Genomic DNA, 26094 nt, shown 5'->3' with positions numbered 1-26094 from the left:
TCATTAACTTTAATGATGCTTCTGCAGATTCTTCTGTATTTTCTAATGACATGAACGATGAATTAGAGTTAGTCCTACCCACCAATGTTTCTTTGCCTTGCACTTAAGGTTACAGATCTCCTTACATACAGTCTCAAGCTGCAGCCCACCAACTTTAATATACTTCCAAAACAAAAGGATTGCCTATCAGAGAGTTGAAGGTTCTCAGAAGTTAAGAGATCAGGGAAAGAAACCATGAAAATAAGAACTAGAGAAGGTAAATACTGGAATACAGTAACATGTTAAACATAAGAGGCTCTGTTACATAAAACAACATTTCCCAATTATTTTGTGGGTACTTTCTATCATCCTTTTTCAATATCCAAGTAACATTTAGCCAGATAACACTCAATTGCATGAAGAATAAAAAGATCGCTAGCCCTAAGGAGAAAATACCAAGTGTTTACCTACATTGAGAAACAATATGCAAAAGGTGAAAATATATAACCAATCATATAGTTTCAAATATTTGCAACTCAACTCAAAACCCCAAAAACATTCTGGGACTATAGACTGATGACACATCATTAATTATACTTTTAAACGTTATTCATGGGATGGGGTGCTTAACTAGCAAGCATGACGCCCTGGGTTCAGTCCCTATCAACACAAGAACCAGCTGCGATGGCACATTGCCATCTTCTCTGCATCTCAGAACATATGTCAAGGCCATAAAAATGGCTTCATCTTCGCTTAAGGTCGGAGAGTTCAAAACTATCCTTACCCTTCCAAAGGTTAAAGTCATGAGACCTAAAGGTCTAAGGCATGGCTACTGTAGGATGTTTGGTTTTAGATGTGGATATCTTATCTAAATAACAAGAGATTTGGTCTGAGGTGTGGTTACTCTTAACCCTCAAGGCCAGATAAGGAGAGATTTAGTGTATGGCATAGCTACCAAATGTTTGGAGAATTAAGGAAGAAGGTCTCATCCTTGTATCTTGGTAAAGAAGTCTTTTGCCATTTCCCCCTTTGTGGTTGGGGTGTTTAAGAATGCTGAAGAATAAACTTGATGTATTCAGTATTCACTGGATTGCCCTCCTGACTCTATTCTGTGTCTGACTTTTCCTTAGCATCATTACCTGCCATTTCTCAATCCACACTCCCCTTTTCAGGTACAAACCAGGCTATTCGGCTGAATCTGACTGAAGCCCCACAAAGATGGGATACTACAAACTTACAATGAGTAAGGATCATCAGGAGTTCAAATTTATCCTCAGATACATGGCAATTCTGAGGCCTGCCTAGGATACATAAATAAATATAATAAATAGTTATTCATAATAGTCTTAATTAAAATAAATTTAATTATAAAAACAACCTGTCTTATAATAGAATTTACATGTTATGTGATGCTTTAAATCATGTAGTTAACAGCAGAAATCCATTAATTACAGTGCCCAAATCAGAGTATCATAGAGATTTAATCTATTAAATCATCCAACAATAAAATGTTTACTGCCTTGAAACTTACAAGAACATTTCATTTTATCAAATGCAAGGTCCAAACATACTAAGAACAAAATATTTGTTCATATCCAAGGGCCAAGGCTAGGCAATAAATTAATCCTTTAAAAAGGAATAGGAACCATTCATTTTTCTTCTTGAGTTTGAGAGGCCCAAGAACCTTATAGAATACATAGACAGTAGTGATAAAATTAAGCAAGGAGTTTGGAAAGAAATCAAAAAGTTCACCATTAATACATGTGCCACAATACATCTGTCAGCAGAGCCAAAACCAGTTTAAGTAATGAATGTGAATACTACACTTAGTACAACATTACACTGTAACTAACTACACCAGACACAAAAGATTTCTGTGAAATCTCCTCTCCAGCACACAGACTTTAGGCAGAACCTACAGCATACAGTAGTATACTAGCTGCACTCTGGCAAGATGATCCTATGAAATGGCATGGCGATATGAAACACAAAAAGGACAGTGAGGTAACTTTTACTTCCAAACAGGAAGCAAGATACATAACGGTCATCTCATTATGTACCCATGAGGAGCAGGAACTGCAGCTTCTGGGACTCACTGTAAGGTGGTCGTTTTAGACCACCTACTGTTTGTCAGGTACTGTGCCAGGTGTAGAATTATACTGATCACTAAAACAAGAGGGCTCTCTGCTTGTTATAGTCTTACAAACTTAATTAAGTATGGCTTTTAGAACAAAGAAAAACACTTTTACAAAAAAGAAAACTTTCTAATTGAGAATTGTGCATATAAATAGTATATTAAAATCTAAGGGGGTCATGGGGACTGGTGGTTATTCAATGGCTAGCTCATTAATTATGCTTCCTGTGTATTTTCTCCAAGACAGTCTTACATGCAAATTTTCTTTCAACAGTCAAATATTCCATCTAATTTTGCATAAGCCATCTTTAAAACATGTTCCCATTTTCAAATCAGGACCTCAAAGACAAATTGAAATCAGTGACCTCAGACATGTCATACATTTCAAACAGCAGGGCCAGCACGTGTGACGGAGTGCCAGCTAACTTTCGTCGTCTCTTTGTAAAGGTATTACCTCAATTTCTTTGGCTATTCTTTCAGCTAATGCTTTATTGTTTGCAGCAATTATTCTCCGCGACATCAAATCAAATGGTCCACCTGAAATCAACGTCAATATGGAAAAGTTATACAGTGTACAACAATAAGGAGAAAAGCATGTACGCAGCTAGATCTTATGCTAATACTTTAATTTCTCAGTTGTTTTTTTTTAAGTCCATCACCCAGTGACAGCGTTCCAGCCTTGAGAGGAGGTAAGTTTCTAGGCATCTTTTCTGAGTACCAATATGAGGGATTTCAAGTGGAAACGCCATCCTCTCTTTCTGCTTCTTGCGGGCACTCTTACACGTCTTTACATCCGCGTGTCCATGGTAAGTCCATGGTACGAGCCTCAGAGGAGAGCCTGACAATTAGCACTTGAAGAGTCTCAACCATTTCTCATTAATGTATTACCACAAGCCATCGTCTCTGTCTCTATCTCCTACTGCTTGATTTTATAGAAAATCACAGCCTGTTCCTGTATGGAACATGTACACAGAGAGGAAAGCCTAACAGACGTGCAGGAAACATGCTTGGGGTGCCATGACTTCACCTGTCACATCCATCAGCACTCCACCAGCTTCGGTGACAATGATGCCGGCTCCTGCCATGTCCCAGCAGTGAATTCCCATTTCATAATATGCATCTGCTCCTCCAGTTGCCACAAGGCACATATTAACAGCAGCTGTTCCAACACTCCGGATGCTAACATGAAAATAAAATTGGAAGAAAAAAAAACCCTCTCAACAAAGGTATTCCTCTTTAAGGTGGTCAATTTCAATGCCAGCTGAGACTGCTTGCCTAAATCTAGAGAATAATTGTGGATAAAACTTAAAAACTGTTCTCTATCTACTTAAAATAAACTATATAAAATTAAAGATCAGAGCTGGGGGAATGGCTTAGTGGATAACAACACTTTCTACTCTTGCAAGCACCTGAGTTTAGTTCCCAGCATTCACATGGTGGCTCACAACCACCTGGAACTCCAGTTCCAGAGGGATCTAATGCCTTCTTCTAGCTTCTGCCATCACTGCACATATGAGGTGCACACACACATATACGCAAGCAAACATTCATACACATAAACAAAAATAAATCTTTTAAAACATCCAATCACTATGTACTATGTAAATCATGAATTTATCATAAAGTAACCATTTAATAAGGCAAATGTGGTAACAAAGACTTAAAGGGAAAACAAAACAAAAAATACCAGAGAGAGTCAGATGTGATAGCATACGCCTGTAATCACATCACTTGAGCGGCTACATAGTCAGCATAATGTAAACAGTTTCCAGGTCGTGTAAAACACCATGCTACTGTTCCCTGCCAACCAGAAAAGCCTCATGCTTGTGCTTGAAGCCACAAGAGGCTTCCTGGATTCGGCATGAACATTCAGTCCTTACTTTTCAAAAACTTCCTTGTTTTCTATAAAAAAAAAAAAAGCTCAAAAATGTCAAGTTTAAAACAAAATGAAAGACTATGGAACTACTTTAAAGGAAATGGGTGAGCAATGAGAATCAAAACCACAGCACGAGCAACCGTATGGAAGGGTGGCAGCACTGGGAAGGTTGAGAACCACTGCTCTGCAGTGCAGGTAGGAGGCTGAGGCTAGCCAGGACTGTCATGAGCTTGAGGCCAGCCTAGGGACAATGGGACCTTGTCTCAAAAAAAAACACACAGCAACAACCACAACAAAAAGGAGCCAGGAAAGTTACTTTCAAACGTTTACCCAAATTTCCCTTTTACTTTATTTATTTATTTTGGTTTTTTTTGGGGGGGGGTTGCCGTTGTTTTTGAGACAGGGCATCACTAAATGCTCCAGACTGGTGTGGAACCTTCCTACTTCAGCCACCTGAATGCTGAGGTTACGGGTGGTTACCACCATATTTGCTTCAAACTCCTTTTGTAACTAATATTTAAATCTCTGGGCATAAGGCAAAGAGATTCATCCTCTCAAAGTTTTTGTCAGAAGTACCAGAACTGTGATGAATTGTGTGGCTTTTTTTTTCTGAATCTAAAAAACAAAAATAAAGACTGCACTAGTATGTTTCACAGGCCTGATTTTTAAAAAGGATAGGAATGACTCCACTTCCTCTCAAAAAGAACAAACCCACAAAGTTGAGTCTAGGCCCAGTTCTATCTGACCACAGGCTTTCTGGCTGTTAGATGAAGGCTAGCATTCCTCATGAACTTGTAAAGCTGGTTCCCATCTGCCATAAGGAATCATTCCCTCGCAGTGGCAGAAGGGACAGTGGCTCCACTGACATACAGTTGCGGCTGTGTATCACAGTCCACGCCAGCTCCAGGCCACCTCAGTTCCCACTCCAGTCCTTGTTTCTCATGTCACAGCCCTCACACCAGCCTCCTGGCCTCCCCCGCCCCCTCCGGCCACTCTCCATATAGCTATTCTCACTGCACTCTCTCCTGCTCTCTGCTGTCTCCTGTCTGCTCCATATAGCTATTCTCACTGCACTCTCCCCTGCTCTCTGCTGTCTCCTGTCTGCTCCTGATAGCCATTCTCACTGCACTCTCTCCTGCTCTCTGCTGTCTCCTCTGTCTGCTCCTGATAGCTATTCTCACTGCACTCTCTCCGCTGCTCTCTTGCTGTCTCCTGTCTGCTCCTGCTTCTCAGCCCCAGCCACATTTCAGTCTACTTTTTCCCTGTGTTCTGGACTCTTCCAGATGCTCTTGGCTCTTCTCTCTCTCATCCACAACCAAAACCTTAACCATACAATGGAGCAGTTGTGTTGACAGTTTCTTTACTGCACACCCCTCGAGTGTGTTTTACAATTTACATTTTTGTTTCATATCAAATTTAGTGAAGAAGTAGCACAAAGAGTCAATCCAACTCCAAGTGACAAGTTTTAGCTTATAAAGAAAGGTGAGGTGAACACAATGCTGATGCTTAGGATCCCAGAACTCAGGAGGTTCTGGAAGAGGCACTGTAAGTCTGGTACAATCCTGAACTACTGAGAGTCTGAGGCTGTCCTGGGCTACTATATAAGCCTCATACTATCCTGGGCTACTGAGAGTATGATGCTATCCTGGAATACTGTAAGCCTGATGCTATCCTGGGCTACTATATGTCTGATGTTATCCTGGGCTACTATAAGCCTGATACTATCCTGGGCTACTATAAGCCTGATACTGTCCTGGGCTACTATATGTCTGATGTTATCCTGGGCTACTATAAGCCTGATACTATCCTGGGCTACTATAAGCCTGATACTGTCCTGGGCTACACAGTAAGACTCTGCCTGAAAGGAAACAAACTGAAAGCAAAACAGGCTGGGCTACCTCCCTACCTCTTACATGAGACGGGGGCATGGGGCAGTTCAGAGCTCAAGTTCTGGGAAGGACTTGTGCCCCGCCCCCCCCCCCACTCAGAGGCACCTAAGCTGAGGGTGACACTCCCCTGACCAGGGAAACTCCTGCTGGCCTCTGATGGGCACCAAGAGCTCTCAGGCAGGGGTTTGGCAATCAGCAGGAGCTTGTTCTTCTAGGAACAAGCCATAAGGATCACCTAATACATCACTCTGCTAGCGGTGGCAGCAGGATGAACTGGCTCTTCATCCGATCCGTCTAGAGACTGAGCATGCACAAGAGGGAAGAGAGCGGCGTCCAAAGAGCTGGGTCTCTCATGCTCAGCTGCTTCACAATTGCTCCAGAGTTTCGCATTTTTTGTCAATAAAGTAGGGGCAACTTATCTTAGACTACAAATGCAATTATATACTAGTAAAAAGTACCACACTTGCCACACGGTGGTGGCGTACACCTTTAATCCCAGCACTCAGGAGACAGAGGCAGGTGGATCTCTGTGAATTCGAGGCCAGCCTGGTCCTCAAAGAGAGTTCCAGGGCAGTCTCCAAACCTACAGAGAAACCCTGTCTTGAAAAACAAAAAACAAACAAACAAAAAAAACCCAGTACCATGCTTATTATAAAACTGCTCTATGGTGGCCCTGCCCAATTTGAATTTGCACAAAATTGTAGACTTAACATGAAACAGTATGAGGCTGTATATGATTATTTTTTGTAACTTGATTGCACAGTTCTCAGATATGAACCCTGAAGATAACAATGCTATATCAAAATCTCAAAATGTTGTACACATCTGCATTAATTCCCCCAAGGCAAGCAACTGATTCATCACAATTTACTTTGTCTCATGGCTGTTATCACCTCCTCAGGAACTGGCTGGGATGGTTTCCCCGTTTCGGTCAGTCAGACAAATCATGACTTTTTGATCTCTGTGTATTGTGCGAGCAATTCTGAAGTGACTGAAAGCTAAAGAACTGTCTGGAGATAACAGCACAGAAAGGAGTAAGATAACAGTTCTTATCCTTGCTAACATTTTCCTGGTTTAAATACAAAACAAACAAACCAAAAAATAAAACCTAAAACTTATTTTTATTTCAGCCAATAGCAAATAAGAAAACTACAGCGTAAACCACTTGAAGCTGTTTTACAGCCATTTTAGTGCCACTTTACCAGGCAACTGTAGCAGCAGCTCTAAAAGGCACTCTTCTAGCCGGGCGGTAGTGGCGCATGCCTTTAATCCCAGCGCTCGGGAGGCAGAGGCAGGCGGATCTCTGTGAGTTCGAGGCCGGGCTGGATCGACAGCCTCCAAAACAATACAGAGAAACCCTGTCTCATAAAACCGGGAAAAAAAAGGCACTGTTCTTCCCTCAAGGACACTGCCTTGGGCCTCAAGAGTTCTGTGTTCTGGGAGGTTGATAGCTAGGTGACAAAAACCTCTCATTTACCTTACTCATGACTACGCAGTCCCAAATCATAGTTTGTAGCATGGCTAAGATGTACCTGGTACATCTTAACTCCTAAAAGAGAAGTTAAATATTGAAGAAGAGAAGGATTTGGCAGCCAGGGCTGTGGTCCTATCTCCATCTAGTTATGTGATCTCCTGGGGTCACTTCATGCAACTGAACCCCTGAACTCAGCTACAAAACAAGGCTGGCTTACCAGATGACCTCTGAGGAGTTCTCAGAGTCTTTCCCTGACCAAACTTTCAGGACAAAAAGAGTAGTAAAACAACTGGAAGACAAAAATCATAAAATTCTCCTGCTATTCAAAAGCCTGTTTTTATTTTTTCGAAATGAACTCTCACTATGTAACCCAGACTTCTTGCCTCAGCTTGCTAGTGGCTGGGATGACAGACACATGTTATGGAGCCTGGCTTCTCAATGGCTTCTGGTTCATTTGACAGTCTCTTCTTGTGCAGCTCAGGTTGTCCTTGAACCATGCTCTACAGTCCTTGTAGGAGGAAACCGTGTGCCGCCATCAGCCATGTAACTTATTAGAGGCGCATACAAATGAGGTAATAAAAGAGCAGTTTACCACACCGCTAACCACACCTACTTTAGGTATGACTAAAGACATATACGGATTGGGCATGGCTAGGGGCATTAAGGAGGAAGGTATCAAAGACTGAACAACGGAAGTCTCGGTCTCTTTTTCCGGCTTTTGGCTTCCAGTTCGACGGCGGAAAACTACTGGGCTCATCTGGGTTACTTGTTTGGTCTCTTGTGAGTAATTTCTACAATAAATACTTAGTTTTACTTTTAGTAAGTGTGCCGTTTATCGTTACAGCGTCAAGTCCTCTTGTCTCAGCTTCCTAGAGGCCAACGTTACAGATATGCTCTGCCATGCCTGGCTTCAGTGGCTTTTTTAATGATTATTTTTACTGAGACAACTATAATAAAGGTCATTAAATTGCTACTTATATAACCAACACCTGTGTTAAATTTATGGACATCAAATCATTACCTTTTCCTAAAACCTCTAGGGTAAGTACTTGTTTCAAAAGCAAACAAACATTTTTGAGTTAGGGTCTCACTATGTTTTCTAGACTAAACCCTAACTTCAGGAATCAATCACTCCTCCTGCCTCATCCTCCAAAGTAGGCAATAATGTCAACATGTGCCATCATCCCCAGAAATATTAATTTTTGTTTTATTCACTTATATAAGCTATCATTATTAAATTCCTATGAAGTTGGAAAGCAGTGTTATCACGAGTGTAAAACATATAGCTAACCCTAGCTAGTACTCAAGAGGCTGAGGCAGGAGGATCACACATTCCAGACCAGCCTGTGTTACAGAGTGAAATCCTATCTCAAACATAAAACAAAGAACACACACACACACACACACACACACACACACACACACACACACACAGAAAAATAAAAATGAGTGCCTTCAAAAAGTGAACTTATCTGGCAGTTTGGTGGGAATGAGAAGGCTTACCCATGGATGGGAATGGAGCAAAGCTTTTCCATGTTGGAGAGGACAGTGCGTAAAGTCTCTGGCTTCCTGGATGAGCCCAACTCAGTCACCAAGAGTGATTTGGTAATGTCTGAAAAGGGGAAGTTATTTCAAATAAGCCACCAGATGTTAATAACCAAAACTCTAGAACAAATCTAACACAATTTGGAATAAAATGGGATGTTTAAATCCTTTTTTTCTAGTTTTATCAAACTTTTTCCCAGGCCTCAGATATTACATAAAATACTTAAAAAGTAGGTATGTTGCTTGCCACAACCCTGTAATTAAAAATAAATCATTTAAAAACAACAACAAAAGGAAATGAACTAAAAATATGCCCTCAACTTAAGAGAAAGGTTATGGCTGGGCATAGTGGTGCACATCTTTAATCCAAGCACTCAGGAGGCGGACGGATCTCTCAGTTCAAGGCCAAGCTCACCTATACAGCCAGTGCCAGGCAAGAGCTACAGTGAGACCTTGATTCAAACCAAACCAAGGAGGGAGGGAGGGAAGGAGGGAGGGAGGGAAAGTCAGCTAATACTCGCTAAGTCCAGAGGTTAATATACAAGTATGTAAAGTGCAAGCACACTCCGCTAAGGGCCTCACGCACCGGAGGACACACCCACCTTCCTGTTGGGAGACCTGAAGCCTCTGACCGTTACAAAAGGCTCCTTTTCCTTTCCTGCCAGTATACATCTTGTCTTCCACACAGCTATACACAACTCCAAACTCCATCTGCATAGGGAAGCAAGTCTTTTTTAGCAAACCTGAGTATTTTTCAATTAGTGGGCATCTTTTTTCTGAATAAAGTAACAAGAAAGTCTAGTATACTAATAAAATATACTCAGACAGCTGCACTGTGAGAATGAGCAGATGCTCAACTGCAGCCCAAACAGCAGACCTCAGTCCTGAGCTCTCCTCGCACTCAAGGCTGGATGAGAATGCACTGTCCCTCTCTCCTAGCTTTGGAAGGAGGCAGTCTTCTGTGAGTCTATAATGAACACTGTGTCCTCCTGCATCAGGATCCCCGCTCACCCACTCTCTAATATAAACACCATCCACGGATCCTCCTTCTCTTCTAGTGCCTTCTCTCTAAGTTTCTCCCTTCCTTGCTGCTCATTTGGAGTCTTGCCCCTCCACCTTCAAGCTGAATTTAGTTGCTAACAGAAGGGTCCTGGGAGGCCTTCTGCCTTCTTCCTCTCCAGGAGCACAAGGAGCACAGCCTCAGGAGAGAGTGACCTCACCAGACACCAACCTGAAACCCCACCCTCCACCGTGTGCCAATGTGTTTAGATTCACTACACAGTCTCCCGGGTCCTACTAAAGCGGCCCCTTCGCGCTCTGCACTGGCTGCTCTCCTGCTCACACCCTGCAGTCTGTGCTCTGCACTGACCAGTCAGCCTACTGTAACTGTAATAAATCTTTGCTGACCCCAAAGGCTGTCGTCTAAACTGGACGGACAGCCATGCTCAAAGCTCTGTAATACTTACCTCAGAAGCTCCATGGTTCCCTGGGGTGTCCCTTAAAAGTTGACACCTCAGCTTTCTACCCATCTGGCATTGCTTCCATTTCCCTTCTAGCACTCCAGATCCTCACAGCACCTTCAGATTCAACTACTAACAAACATTTTGGCTCCCACAAATCCCTTCACAGGAGTCTATGCTTTGTAACCGTCTTGCAGAAATCTCTTTCAAAGAAGTCAAAATCATACCAACTTTGCCAAACTGGTCTATCTTGATAAAACTCCCTTTCTTTCTTCCTTCTTTACTTACTTTCTTTCTTCCTTCTTTCCTCTTCCTTCCTTCCTTTTTTTTATGTTGGCAAATGTTAATTTCTAAGTGGCAACTAACATAGCCAACTTCTAAGATGCCTTCTGCTATGAGGAGACCCCCGTTGCACTACGGACGGAACTGTGTATAGTCTCTTCTGCCTTCCTCTACACATTGCCTTTGCCTGATGACTCACCTGACTGTAACAAACTCAGGATTCGAAAGCAGGGACCACTTTTCTGCTCAGGCTGAGTCTATGCTAAAGGCTTATTTAGGACCACCAGGTGTGCTATGTGACGTGACCGATGCAGCCTGTAACCAAGAGTTCATTTGTACTCATGGTGTGTGTGTGTGTGTGTGTGTGTGTGTGTGTGTGTGTGTGTGTGTGTGTATGTGTAACATTGCTAGGGATTCAACTGAGGTTTATATAGGCTAGGCAAGCACTCTACCACTTAGCCTTGGGCTTCTATTTCAGAAATTTCTGAAATCCATTTTTGCCCATGCTGATCAAACGCACTGCACAAACTCCTTGAAGACAGCAGCCAAGCAGCCAAACAGCAAAGAATGAACAGAAAGAGAGCACAACAGCTAACATCTTACTCTATTGGGTTTTGTATGTTAGCATTCAATCGTGTCTATGTTCCTAAACATACCCTGCTATTTCCAGCCTTCCTCTGGCCCCTGACACATTGTTGTCTTTCTCCCCCCACAACCCCACTCCCCAAGCCCTGAGACAGGGTTTCCTGTGTGGCCCTGGTTTTCCTGAAACTCACTTTGTAGATAAGGCTGGCCTCGAACTCACAGACATACACCTGCCTCTGCCTCCCGAGTGCTGGCATTAAAGGCGTGCACCATCAACACTCGGCATGTTGTTATCTTTCAACATCTCCCTTCCTTCACATCAGGGAGACATACTTAGAAATGTCCCACCTAGTCTGTGAGACATTTTAAAGTCACATTAACTCTTGTCATAGCTGTGTGTGTCAAAAATATGACAGTGTTTACTTGTTTTCAGTTTCTCATTCCCACCATGTCTTTCAAGACATAACCTTATCCACTAGAAATGTATTCGAAGACGTGCCCGGTCTTGTAGCTTATGTTTACAATGATGCGGTAGCACAAACCAAACTAAGAAAAATTTACTTTTTCTCAGAAAAGAAAAGCAAGATATTTTGTGAACCAAACATTTTAGACATACCTGTTTATTTACAACGAAGCCAATTGAAACAGCTACAAAGGGAAACCTAGAAAAAAAAATCCACAAACTAACCAAGACAGAATTTAATTCCAAAAGTACTTACAAGATTAATTCTCATAACCCTGAAGATGGAATATGTCACAAGTTATGCATATAAATGGGAGAAGAGAAAAGGGCATGATCTACACACACACACAATGCTTCTACAGACATTAGCATGACTGAAAGGGTTACAAGGAACTGGCAACAATGTCACTTGCAGAAATGGATCTCCAGTAACAGGGAGACAGAGTGGGGGAGAAAACAGTACTGTACACCATCCTACAGCCCTTGAGTGTCAGATACTATAAATAAGCAGTTACTTACAGGACTTTTTTTCCAAAATACAAATTTAAATTCTTTAACACTGGTCACAGCTAAAAAGAAAAGAGTCCTTTCATTTTCCCTACCACCAGCAAACACAGGGAAGAAAAAACCTGTGTGTTCTTATTCTGACCTGAAACTTGGAACTGATGTTAGAAAAAACAAACTGTTCGCCACAGTGATTTTACAGCTTCTAGTTTGCACAGATATTCTATATTCTCACACACAGTGAATTGGAATTTTTAAAAAATTAGGCAAAATAGGTTCAAACCTAACTGAAATAAGCTTAAATTCTGAACTGAAAATAAGCGTAAGTGTTTAACATGGAGTTTTTATTTTAATAAAAACACATTAAAATCTTTTGTCTTATTCAATGTATCTCAAGCAGCTTCCATATTTAAAAGGCACAATGCCGCCGGGCGTTGGTGGCGCACACCTTTAATCCCAGCACTCAGGAGGCAGAGGCAGGCGGATCTCTGTGAGTTCGAGGCCAGCCTGGTCTACAGAGTGAGTTCCAGGACAGCCTCCAAAGCCACAGAGAAACCTTGTCTCGAAAAACCAAAAAAAAAAAAAAAAAAAAGGCACAATGCCTTGTCACATGTGGATTCTATGCTTCACTGTTTTATAGACTTTCGTAACTGCATATGTATCATACACATACATGTGTGTAGGCACAGCTACAAGACAACCTTACCATGTCAAACAATATACTAAGTTCTTATGAAAGTGTACAAGAATCAAGAAGCAATTCTATGAAGCAAGTGTTATTAATATGGCCATTTTATAAGGTCTTTTAAAAATATAACATATCACTATGTAGTCCTGGAATTGAATATGTAGTCCAGGCTGACCTCCGCCTCCCAAGCGCTAGGATTATACTATCATACTTTGCCAACTTGACACAAACCTAGACATATCTATGAGGAAATCTCAATTGAGGAATTGTCTACATTAAACTGGCCTATAGGAATGTCTGCAGAACATTTTCTTAATTACTAATTGATGTAAGGAAGGCCAGCCCCCTGTGGGTGGTGCTACCTGTGGGCAGGTAGGCCTGGGCTATAGAAGGCACCAGAGCAAGCCAGGGGAAGCAAGCCAGTAAGCAGTCCTCCACGGTTTGTGCATCAGCTCCTGCCCTGGGTTCTTGCTTGCCTTTCCTCAATGATGAACTGTAGAGTAAGATGAAATAGCCCTTTCTTTCCCCAAGTTGCTTTTGGTCATGGTTTTTTCACAGTAACAGATAGCAAACTGGAACATTTGGATTTTAAGTACCTTTTTTTAACCTTTAATTCTATTTTATGGGTGTTTAAGCACCAGGTTCGGGCAGTATCTTTGTAGACCAAAGATGGTGTTGGATCCCATGGGACTGAAGTTCCAAATGGCTGTGAGAGGCCATGTGTGTACTGGGAACGTAACCAGGGTCCTCTGGAAGAGCAGTCCATGCTCTTAACCACTGAGCCATCTCACCACCATAGTTTTAAGTAGTTTGTAAAGTGAGGCTTAGAAAGACTGACAGAGGCAATAAACAAGCTGTAGGACTCAGATCTCAGTCTGCAGATCTAACACCCACACCCCTTAGCATCCCTCTTTTCTCTTAGAGGGAACTCACTGCACAGACAGCATCGCATCAGGGAATGCACCAATTCCTTTACTGAAGTGCGCTATCGCCCCTCACATGTTTATACAGTCTTCACAGAAGGAGAGAGAATGGTGACCAGGCACACCACACAAGTCCACACAGGACCATTTCTTCACTTCCTCCACATCGTAGAGAAAGCTTGCATAGTACACGTAGCTCCACCTCTACACTCTATATACAGTTTCTTAGAATAAAGAAGCAAAAATAATTTATACAGCTTCCTGAAGTATGTTTGGCTTCATTAGAGAGTCTTCATCCAGTTAACACTCAACGATAATTACATTAAAATTAAAGGCATACCTATGTACAAAGTTTGTCGTTCCATCAATAGGGTCAATGATCCACGTGGGCTTGTCTGTGAAGACAGTCTTCTCCCCAGCTGCCACAGATTCTTCCCCAATGAAACTGAAAGCAAGAAACACAAACTTCTAACCTCTAAGGTGGAGTCAGGACTTTATGCTTCATTTCCTTAAACAAAGGCCAAGTCTAGACTATTGTCCTATTGTTGCTTTTTATGTTTGTTTGCTTTTTTGAGACAAGGGGTTTCTCTGTGTAACAGTCCTGGCTGTCCTGGATACCAGGCTGACCTCAAACTCACAGAAATTCATCTGCCTCTGCCTCCAAGGTGCTGGGATTAAAGGTGTGTACCACCACTGCCTGGCCTGTTTTCTTTCTACAAATAAAATACACATACACACACACACACACACACATTCATACCCTATAAACAGGACAAAGCTCTACTTTCCCTAGAACAAAGGCATGTGAAACAGTACAGAAACCTAAATTCTAAACGCATGCTGGCATAGATGCAGTGAAAAGCTCACACATCCAAAAAAGTCATCCTTAAATGAGAAATTAAGGAACTACAGCGATTTCAAAAGTAAGAGCACAGGGAGGGCATGGCTGCCTAAAATCTTGGTACTCAGAAGGTACAGGAGAAAGAATCGTGAATTCCTGGATAGCCTCGGCAAGGGTGAGACTCTGTCTTAAAATCAAACAAATTCAAAGAAATAGTACAAAGACCACAAATTGTCTAGTACCACATAGCACTTTCTCTGAGTGTAAAGCTGATTTCTAATCCACAGAATACAGCATGAGTGACGGTTATATGGCCTCTTTACTGGCTCGGTAGTTCCCATCTTGTTCACACTGTTTCTCCCTCCCTGTCCTAGGAGAAGCCAGCTTCCATGTAGCTCTGAGGATGCCACAAACATGCAGAACTGCCAGCAGACCATCCACAGGGAGCTGACGCTGCCCGCAAGCACAGATGTGAAGGGACACTCCAGACTGGAGCCACGGTGACTGCACCTCTGGACCACTGACTGAGACCTCAGCCAGGGTCATGCAGCCCAGCTACTCCCATCTTCCCAACTCTGGCACAATTATGAAGCACTGTGTATGTCATTTAGAATCATTTCAAAAGGAGTAATAAATAACAGAGAACAGTCGGTAAGTTAACGAGAATACAAACTGCCCAGCAAAATGACTGCACAACAACCATAAGTTGATCTTATAAATGGTGTCTGAGTTCATTGGTTTTCTTCTCTCCTATTTTCTGAATTCTTTGTTAGATACTGAACTGTTCTATTAAATATTTGTCCCTTCCCCCGCTTTCTCTTACTTCTAAGCTGTTTTATTAAGGAAGTATGTTCAATCACAACTTTACATATTTTCCTTCTTGGTGACTAAAAGACTGACAATGACTGATGCCACAGGAGAGAAAAGTAACAACTCCAGCACTCACACTTTCAAAGGATGACTTTTGATTTCTTAAAGTTCTGGGGATCAGACTTGGGGATTTGCTCATGCAAAAAATGCTCTACAGCTGACCTGTTTCCAGCCTGGAGTTTCCTGAAACAAGGTCTCACTGTGGAGCCTTGGCTGGCTACACATCCCCATGCTTCTTAACTCCATCTTCCATTCAGGCATCTGTACTGGCCTACCCTTGGGGTTCTGACGGGATACGCCCTCAGCTGCAGCCACTAAGAGCATCACCTGTGCACATTCACTGTGTACCCTCTTAAAAGGGTCCTGCCACAGCCTAGCCTCCCTCTCCCATCCCCCCTTCCCCCCCTCCCTCTCTCTCTCTCCCTTCCTGTCTGTGTCCCCTCTCTCCCCTTCTTTCTTCTCTCTCCCCCTCTTTCCTCTCTCCGCCTCTCTCCTGCTGCTCCTGTCTCTGGAAGCTGGTCTCCCCACTCCCCTTTCCCCTTTTTATGATCCCTTTCCCTAATAAAAAAAAAAAAACCCTCTGCTTGAACCCTGTCTAATGGCATCTTTCTCTCACACTGCTTTTCTAGAATTAGGGGCATCTGCCACCTTGTCTGGCTGACAATAGTTTCTGCTAAATTTTGTGTCTGTGCAGAGTCCTGACTTCAGGATTTTCTCTCAAACTTCTCAATGCTACCATTTCCCTCACACACAGAAGAAACTTTGCAGTGCAAGTTTAACTGAGCTTTTCAACTGTGCCTACAACAGCAGACAATTGCTTCCACCATCTAAAAATTCCTCCTATCACTAAGGAATCAAAAGATGCTCTCTTCCCCCATCCCCAGAAGCATACTACAAGCCACCCCAACTCAGTACCAAGGAGTCTTTCTCAGGATTTGGAACCTTAACTAATGAGGTAAAAATATAGAACAGATTGGTCAGAAACAGCCAAAGCCATCAGTCAAGACCAAGACCACACACACTATCCAAAGCAATGGCCCAGACATCACCCTCAGGCGTGTCTTCTTCCTACCCATCATCTTGGCCTGAGCTGCCCAATACCCTCAAATAAGGTCCTTCTCAAGCTGAAGTCAACTTGCCACTCTGTATCTAGAAACAACTCTGGCTTTGTGCATAGATTACAACCTAGGTTTAATTTTATTACTTTAAATCGTTACAGGAAATACCTGTGAGATGGGTACTTTTCCTTTATAGAAGAGAGGAGCATCTTTTCAACTTTCTGGTCGGTGACTGTTACCAAGTCAGCTGGAGAACTTTTAATCATGACATTCATCTCATTTTTCAGAGCTTCCCGAATCATCTAAAAAGATGTTTTTGGCAAGCAAATAAAAAAGATGTAAGTAATTTTAAACCAAACAAAAAGGTAAATTACAAAAAATAATTTCAAGCATTCAGTCTTACATGACATTCTTAAATTTTTCTCTCAAAGGTGTCTATGAAATAAGACATTTTAGAGTTATGAACTTCTAGGTAAAATATTACATGAGTTCATATCCTATTTTAAATTCAGGACTGTTGTCACAAGAGCTTAACAATACAAACTGAAAAGTCCAGCACGCACGTCGTCCCAGGTTCCATCCCTAGTGCCATGCGAGTGCACACCCACACCCACACCACACCCACCCACACCCACCCACACCCACCCACACCCACACACACACACACACACACACACACACACACACACACAATCAATTTCACTGTATTTAAAGTGTGGAACAAGGCCACACTGCAGTATCCACACACATCACTCTGGCAACAAAACTGTAGCCCATACCTCTCCAGCTCGTCTTGCGAGGGTCACCGCATAGTCCATGCACTCCTGCCAAGGGTCTGACATCTTCTAAACATATTCAACACAGGTAAGCACAGAACAGTTACAAACTCTGCAGGCATTTGTTTACATAAGCATCTCAATGAAAAACTTATCTTTTATTTTGATTCACCCCTTCCCTGGTCTACAGTTCAATATTTTTCCCCAAGATATAGGCCCAGTAAAAATCACCCTGAAATATCCCATATTTCACCTATAGAGTAGAGACTTTTTGCTACTGCTGTTGTTTTGAGTCAGTGTCTCATAGTCCAGGCTGGTCTCAAACTCAGTAAATAGTCAAGAATGACCCTGAACTCCTGATCCCCCTGCCTCTTACTTCCCAAGTGCTAGGATGTGCCACTATACCCAACTTAATAGAAGAATTATCAAAGCAAAAAACCAAAAAAAAAAAAATGTTCTATGAAGTTGTCTCCCAAGGTGTCCATTCAATATCATATTTTGGGGAGAGGCCACACCATATCATGTTATGGGAGATGATGGGGGCCCAACTGATGCTTAGGTAATAGACAGGTTAAGAAGTAGTCTAAAGGCTAAGTAGGTGTATGAGTGGAAGTTACATGCTTTCCGTTACAGCATTCTGAGGGAAGAAAACTCTAGGTCTAAAAATCTAATTATAAAGGCATAGGCACCATTTACCGCTGGGCTTCAGGGAGGGGAGAGCATAACTGTGTGGCTTGGCCAGCTTTCTGCTGGCCACTGGAGACCCACCACAGGCTCGACCACATGCTAACAAGGGTTCCTAGCAGAGGGAAGCTTGGAAGTGGTCACGCTCAGAAAAGGAGGCCTTCTGTATAAAGCCACACTAACTCCGCTTCACAACTGAGCGCAAGTGACACCATGCTTCCTCTTTAGAGACATGTGAAATCTCTGCCTCACTGCACAGGAGAGAAGCACAGGGGCACAGAGCAGAAGGTGTACCAGTGTCCACTGGCGGCTGCTTCATTTTCCTTTTTACTTGAGACAGGGTGGGCTTCAAACTCTTACCTATCCTGGCTCAGTTTCCAGAATGCTGGCTGGGATTACAGGCATATGCCTTTGTGACTAAATGCCTTTTCCTTATGATACAAACACTGGAGTAACTGTATAAAAGACTACCTTTTGAGTTATATGATTAACTTCTTAGAGCTCTCCAAGAATGGTTTCCAAACTTTATCATTCTTGTTCTTACCGTCTCATCACAACTCGACACTCTTGGGCTGGTCTGCTTCCTCACCAGAAACTTCTCAAGACTCTCACAAGTCACCTTGTGACAACATTGACAGAACACCCACCAATTCCAAGACCATTTCAAAAGCTACCCATCACCTCTTCAAGGAATTATTCAGCTGAATAGATACCAACCAATAGACATTTGCAGAAAAATTGCTGTTGCTACACAGCATTTAGTCACAAAGGCGACTGATAAGAGATTTTCTAAGGTACCATGAAATGTACCGAGGTTCAGAAGAAGGAAGAGATGAGGGAAGTCAATTAGGTAACAGTTGTTTGGGGTTTGTTCTTTTTTTTTGTGGGGTAGGGGCAATAATGGAGAACTAAAATGTAGGCCTGTGCATTGAAATCCAAAAATACCGTTAGCTATAGATCTCAGACGCACTATTTTACCCTTGTTGGTAGTTTACGAAGTGTGCCCTACCTACTATATGTAAACGGCTCAATAAACCCTTTTATTTCAAAGACTTCCTTGCCCCAAGACTTGTTTTCACGGGGGTCATAGTCTATCAGCCTTCACTTTGGGAACAAAATCACACAGACTTAAAACTGTTTCTATCCTGTACAGCCGCTCCTCTCCCCTGTCACCTGTCCCCGCTCGCGATGCAAGACATCACCGGACCTGGGCCTGTCCATCCCCAACCCTGTGATTTCGTGACCCAGGAAACTTGCCAGAGAGATCCCTGAGGGCTTCGGTAGAGTCGGGCTTATTTAGCGACACAGAGCCTCAGAGATCAAGGAGGGTGACCTAGCGAACCTGTTCGGCTATTTCCGGAGAACTACGGAAAGCACAGCAGGGAGAAGGGCCCGGCCGCCGCCCCAGCCCAGCATGGCGGCAACTCGCCTGCAGCTCGCCAGAGCCTGCACCTCAGCCACCGAATAAGCTGCGCGGGGATGCGGGGACAGAACGGACTTACCTCGCGTGAGCGCACCGCGATGCTCAACTGCCGGGGTCGAAGTCTCGGCTTTTCCGGAGGTAACGGGGTTGCTCGACAGGAAGTCCCGCCCCTGGAAGCCTACGGGCCGGGCCGGGCCGTCTAGAAACCCCGCCTTCACGTCTGGACTGCGCTCAGAATTGCCAGCCAGGACATCCTTATTGCAAGGCTTGGTCTGGTTGAAGGTGGTGTATTCTGGCATGCTCCTGCACGTCCTTTCTTCTCTGGGGACCCTGTTTATTTTGCAGTTCTCCACCTTCGTCCTTATAGTTCATGTTTTCCCATTTCCCTTTCTCCCATCTGATGCTTGAATTCCATCTTGCTCTTTGGTCACAGATAAATAGGAGTCGTGACTGTCATTGTGCAACTTTTATTTACTAAACCTGTCCTAGGTAAGCCTAAAGGAGATTTAAACTTTTTGAAAATTGGCTGTCAGCACCAACACTACTCTTCTCAGTAATTCACTTAGATACCGGTTGTTGTTAGTTGAGGACTTGACAGGCTGCAGGAAGTTGTACTTCCCACCCACCCCAACCCTCAGTTCTAAGGATAAAACCTAGAGTTTTGCAAATAGTATACAAGCACCCCGTCATCGAGCTTCCTTCCCAGCCATGGATTTTTAACAATGTCCCATTATGTAGCCTAAGTTGGCTTCTGAAGTCCTTGATTCTCATGTCTTCACTTCCGGAGTTCTCAGATTATATGCAGGTGCCACCACACCAGGCAGAAATTGTGCTCTTACATGCTTAAATGTAAGTGTTGCAGCAATTTAATGAAGATTCTCTTCATTACACAGATAACGAAGCTGGGGCTTAGAGAAATTAAAGGGTTTGTCTCAAACTCAAACAGCATGAGCATGGCTCCCTGACTCCAAAGTCCACATACAGAGAATATGCATGGCTCAACCAGGTTGCTCCATATGGTCAACACAGGCTAGTGTGTGGTTCTTAAAATGTTTCTTCGCTTGAAATGGTATGTCAGGTATGATGCAGGTGTGTTACTTTTAAAAGGAAAGCTCTACCCACATGAACTACCCACAAGAGGACTACAGTGTCCTTGCATAATTGCTTGTGAATTCATTGCTCCTCTTGACTTAATCAAAAGACAAGAAATTATTAATGATGTGCAACATGTCAGAGATGAGTGGCAGAAATAGTGAATCCAACTTGTAAACTCCATGAAGAGCCAAAACTTGTCTTTGCTCTTGTGAAGAATGTTACCTTAAGAAACTGATTTGGATACCTCTATCAAATACTTCTTTTTAAGGCCTTCAAGAACTAGGTTTTGGGGTTACCTATTGTCAACCATCTTAAAATAAAAAACTTATCAAATGTATGATGACAGGCATGGATATGTGAACAAATGGAATTCCCCAAGCATTTAAAGAAATATCATCCTTCAACCTTTTATGAGTGAAAATTGTCCCACTGACTTGGCAAGGCTAAGTAATGTAACCATCTTGAAGTAAGATAAACGAGGGAATACATATAGGATTCCTTTACATTAAAGCTATTGCTAGCTTCCTATATCAGATGAGCAGGAACTCTGGTTTTGATTTGGTTTTTGTTGTTGTTGTTTTTGTTTTTGTTTTGCAGCAGCCTCTGATGCTCTTAGAACTATTATTGTCAGGCAACTCAGTTTTCAGCACAAACAGTCCATTCTGTTGTCGAGTGATTTCTGAAAGTAAAGTGCACAACAGTGTCTGATGTTCTGATTCCTTTATGGCAGTGCTGCAAGCTGGTGCCACAAAGTACAAAACCCTGTTATTGAGTGTTCGAAAGTTGGTTCTGATGGTTGTAGAGACCTCCATACATGACAAGAGAAAGACTCTCGAGATGATACAGAAATCTTAAACACACACACATACACACACACACACACAGAGAGAGAGAGAGAGAGAGAGAGAGAGAGAGAGAGAGAGAGAGAGAGAGAGAGAGAGAGAGCTCTCCTCTCTGGGTTTTACAGATTTGAAAACGGATACTCTTAGTGTCATAAGGTTGATCATAAAGCACAACTAGAAAGGCAGGTTTCCTGGCTTGCTATTGGCAAATTATGTTCATTAAGAGATGCCTAGTTAAGTTTGTACTATATAAGGATGTTTATATTTTGAGCCTCTGAATGGATATTTCTGTTGAAAGGAGTCAAATATTCCAGGGAGGCAATCATTGTTTTTAAGATCAGGATAGCTGTCCAACATCACACCATCAGGTCTTTTATGAATCTTGTTTTTTTATACACTGGACTTAGTGGCATATGAAAGAACAGATTTGTCTGTCTTCTATCAGTAGAGAACAGAAGTTACCAGTACTACAATACTATAGGCAAGAACACCAATAGGAAAATATTAAAGGTTTAGGCTCCAAACATAGCTGTCTAATTGACATTTCAAACCACTAGTATGAATCTGTCAGTGTTAACAGTTTAAACTCAACAAAACAGTAATAATAGTTAACCCTGTGCTCTATTAAGCACAGCATATGTATGGTTGAATATAATTCCCAGGGTAATCTAATGGAGTTGACATCATTATTTCCACTTTTTTTTAAATAAGGGAACTGGACTATGGGTACTTACTTTGCCTCCAACAACAAGGAAATAACAAATAGGAAAAGGCATATTATTAAGGGCGATATATATATATATATATATATATATATTTTGGTTTTACGAGACAGGGTTTCTCTGTATTGTTTTGGAGGCTGTCGGTCCTGCCCGGCCTCGAACTCACAGAGACCCGCCTGCCTCTGCCTCCCGAGTGCTGGATTTTTTTTTAAGCTTAATGGCCACTTTGTCTTTGACAAGAATATGGACTGTCTCAAATACTAAAAAATGCATTGAAAATTTTAGTTATAAATTTGAATGATGCAAAAATCTATCCCATGAAGTGCATATAGAGGTGTGTGTGTGTGTGTGTGTGTGTGTGTTTATTTTTGCAGTGTTACAATCCAGGGCCTCAAATATGCCAGACAAGCCCTCCCCCTACATTACACACCTGACCAAAGACTAATCGATTACTTTTGAAGCATAGCCTTCATCTGAGTCCTAGCTTGTGCTTTAATAGTTTGTTTGAATAAGCATATGGGAAATTATGTGCTAGAGTGGTAGAAAAAATGCAAATGGGTTTCATGCTTACAGATGAGTAAGGAGATTAAACAGGACAGAAATGGCTATAAAACAGCCTGGCTGGCTTGCACAAGGTATATCCGTGAACCACTCGACCTCTGCTTCACAAAGAAGCAAAGGCCTGTATAAGACAAGAGCATGTGCCTTAGGCAGAGCCAAAATTGGAGTCATAAGAAACCCACAGAATGTAAAGCAGCAGCAGGGAACAAACTGGAAAGCTGTGCTAAGTTGGGGTGATAAATGCCTTACCCAGGAATAGGAGCTTTATGCTCATAGCAAATGGGCTTCACCTCAGGGAAATTATGCGATCCAAGTTAGACTTTTATAAGATCCATGTGATTGACTGCCGTTAAAAGAAGGAAACCAAAGCCAGTTTGGAAAGGTTTGGGGAAGCAGTAGTACAGGAGTAACAAAAGCAATAGCCCTGGGAATAGGGAGGAGGCTAGATGAAACATTTCACAATTATGAAGTTGACTGTTCTTTAAAAAGGACAGATGAGGGAGGAGATGTCCTTTCCGGATAAGTGGCAGTGCCTTTGGTGGGGAGTATAGAAGTCAGTAGCCCATGTGGATGTGGAAACAGAGCTGCTGCGTTTATTCAAGACATGCTGCTTCCAAATGAGCTCATGGGAATGTCAGATAGGAATGTGCATACCCATTCCCTGAGTCACCATTCTCTGCCCATCGTAAGGACTCTTTCCTTAAAAACTTAGGATATACACAAGTCACTGGTTATTTCCATTAAGAGATTGTAAAATCTTTACCAAACTAACACACTGAAAGGATATCTTAGTCTCCCTTCTTAATATGTAGTGTAGCAGTCACTAGGTGCTTACTATGAGTAACATAAATGTGTGTGTTCTACATATGTGTTATATAGAATAAATATATGACCACATATATGACACATATAACATATACATGTAAACATATATGACATACCAATATGTGTATAGCGCATTATACACCCGTATGTTACACACACAGATATATAAAGCATACACATGAAGGTATTAGAAGAAATAATCTCCTCACCTCCCATATCAAGCTTTTAACAAGATGAAAGGTGCCTTATTTTCAGAGTTTGAATTTCCCACAGTATTTCAGCCAGGGCAAGAATTAGGAGTGCTGTAAGTTTTAGACTAGAGGAGTCTTTTCAGTTCCTGTGCTATTGACTCCTCTTTTCTTGCCCTTGTAGACCAGGAGGAGTAGCAACATCTCACATCCAGAACACACGGCTACTGTAAAAGGAGCTACAGAGGCTTCGTAGGCCATGGGCTGTGAAAAAGAGAGCTGAATAATGGCCAGGGCTAAGAAACTATTCAACATCCCACTTTCGATAGCAACCGTTTTGCAAACAGGAAGAGGTAGCATAGAGACTTTAGCAAAGGAATAGCCAAACAAAAAGCCCAGTGCAGGAACCAAAAGCCCCAAAAGAAGCACGTCTAGGTTGGCCATTCTCAGAAATACCAATCCCATCCTGAAAGCCAAATAGATCCCTACAAACATTAAAGTCAAACTCAGAGGTCGAACTACTCTCTCTAAACAGATTGCTTTTTCGGGTGTTCTGTGCTTGATGACTACACCAATCGATATTGGTGTGAGGATGAAAAGGAGTGTAGACATAATCTTTAAAACAGGAACATGAAATACACCCGGTAATCCTAATAGCCTACTGTATAAGTAGGAATTGACAGGCATCATTATCAGAGCCAGGGATGTTGACGTGCAAGTCATCAAAATGGACAAAGTAACATCTCCTTCCAGAAGGAGGGCAAAAAGATAGCCCCCACCTCCCCCTGGACATGTGCAGGTCATTACAAATCCAAAAGCTTGTGCTTTGGGCAATCCCAAAATCTGAGATAAAAGAAAACCACAGAAAGGCATAAGAAAAAACTGTGTAACTGCCCCAAGAACTACCGGCAAAGGTCTCTTCCATACTGTTTGAAGTATCTGGAATTCAATCTTGCAGCCAAAGGCACATTTATTTACAAGGATCATGGCTAAAACAAGCATCAAGATATATCTATTGGCAGGCACTGGTGCCTGGAAGAGGCTATCTTCTGTCTGTCGGAGCACTCTGACTTTCACGTTCTTTATCTCTTCGATGAGTATCTTTTGCCTACCTTCGGAATCCCAGAGTTGAATGGTCAGATTCGTCTCCCCTGGGAAAGTCATTAAGCTGATGGTAAAGTCTGTGACGTCCAGCAAGGTCCTGGTCACGTTCACCACCTGCAGCACCTTTGGATCTTCTAATTTCACAGACAGGAAGCTGGAGTTAGGCCGTTTGTAACTGGACCTTACAACGACCGTTTCTTCTGTCTTTGCAAATGACAGTATTTCTGTATTTTGTATATTCAGGATACTGAGAAACGACTTCCTTGTTTCTCCTGGGGTCACCAACAGAAGTAGGATTAGAAAAGATTTTCCAAACATTTTGAACGGTTAGATAAACCGTATGTGGCAACTTTTTTTTCTAAAACCAAAAGGCCATTCTTCTTGCAGGTCTTCAGTGGCAGAAGGCATAAATGTGAGTTAGGTAACAGCTAGAGTTTGGCGGGTCAAGGTCCAAGAGGAGGAACTGTTGTACTTTGAACGAATATAAAGTTATCTAGTGAGTGACACAACCAGTTTTACTTGTAGTTAGGGAAACTGACAAGTAAAGCCTTGCATTTAATAGGTATCACCATCACAAACAAAAAACCTAATCTCTCTCCCAGAGTTCCTTGTTACCTGAGGATAAACTCCTGGAGCTATTATTTTTTTAGTTCTCCTTCTTCCTAAGGAAAATAATAAAAGCAGCCAGGAAACAAATCTAAGATAGATACTAACACTTGGAGATTATTATTCCTATTCCATCAAGTCAAAAGACCCTATCCACATGCTGGTATGACAGGGCAGTGTGTGGTAGGGAGAGAGGAGGGGGGAGGGGTTAAGGGAGAGAAAGAGGGAAGGGCATAAGGGAGAGGGAGGAAAGGAGACAAAGAGAGAATTAGTGAAAACAGGCCTATGAAAGAAGCTTGTTAGCTGAAAGACTGGAAGCCCCTTCCTACCAAGTCTGTCTTCTCACTGAGCATGCCCGGAAAAACAATGAGCGGTACAAATGTGCCAATCTGCTCTGAATGGGTACCACTAAACTCCTACTCCTTCTCCAGCCCTGTGTATTTCCGCCTGTGAAAACACCCTCTTTTTTTTTTTTTTTTTTTCGAGACAGGCTTTCTCTGTATTGTCTTGGAGGCTGTCCTGGAACTTGCTTTGTAGACCAGGCTGGCCTCGAACTCACAGAGATCTACCTGCCTCTGCCTCCCGAGTGCTGGGATTAAAGGCATGTGCCACCAACACAAAACACTCTCTTAATAAACTATCTTTTCCAGATGCCATCCATGTGTCTGTCCCTAGTCCAATTCCTGTTTCAGGGACA

General features: G+C 42.4%; 2 protein-coding genes across 3 annotated transcripts; both read right to left on the bottom strand.

Annotated features, from left to right (window-relative positions):
• Nucleotides 1–1320: 1320 nt before the first annotated feature.
• Nucleotides 1321–19672, bottom strand: Impa1 (inositol monophosphatase 1). 2 transcript variants are annotated; one of them, XM_005066791.4, is made up of 9 exons: nt 19534–19672; nt 17351–17416; nt 16740–16873; nt 14143–14247; nt 11841–11886; nt 9500–9608; nt 8856–8964; nt 3141–3292; nt 1321–2650 (listed from the first exon to the last, which is right to left on the bottom strand). In XM_005066791.4, the coding sequence occupies exons 2-9, from the start codon at nt 17411–17413 to the stop codon at nt 2535–2537; spliced, it is 834 nt and encodes a 277-aa protein (XP_005066848.1). In that variant the 5' UTR covers nt 17414–17416; nt 19534–19672; the 3' UTR covers nt 1321–2534. The 2 variants fall into 2 exon arrangements, with proteins under 2 accessions (XP_005066848.1, XP_040597319.1); XM_040741385.1 differs by lacking the exon at nt 19534–19672 and adding an exon at nt 19289–19418.
• Nucleotides 19673–23716: 4044 nt separating this feature from the next.
• Nucleotides 23717–25817, bottom strand: Slc10a5 (solute carrier family 10 member 5). Its single transcript, XM_005066792.4, has one exon. It carries the CDS (start codon nt 25107–25109, stop codon nt 23811–23813), a length of 1299 nt encoding a protein of 432 aa, XP_005066849.1. The 5' UTR covers nt 25110–25817; the 3' UTR covers nt 23717–23810.
• Nucleotides 25818–26094: the final 277 nt, after the last annotated feature.

Source organism: Mesocricetus auratus, unplaced genomic scaffold (assembly GCF_017639785.1).
Source record: "Mesocricetus auratus isolate SY011 unplaced genomic scaffold, BCM_Maur_2.0 Super-Scaffold_6730, whole genome shotgun sequence".
Taxonomy (NCBI): Eukaryota; Metazoa; Chordata; class Mammalia; order Rodentia; family Cricetidae; genus Mesocricetus; species Mesocricetus auratus.
The sequence above is the reverse complement of the archived record's forward strand: the minus strand, read 5'-3'. Positions and strand labels throughout refer to the sequence as shown.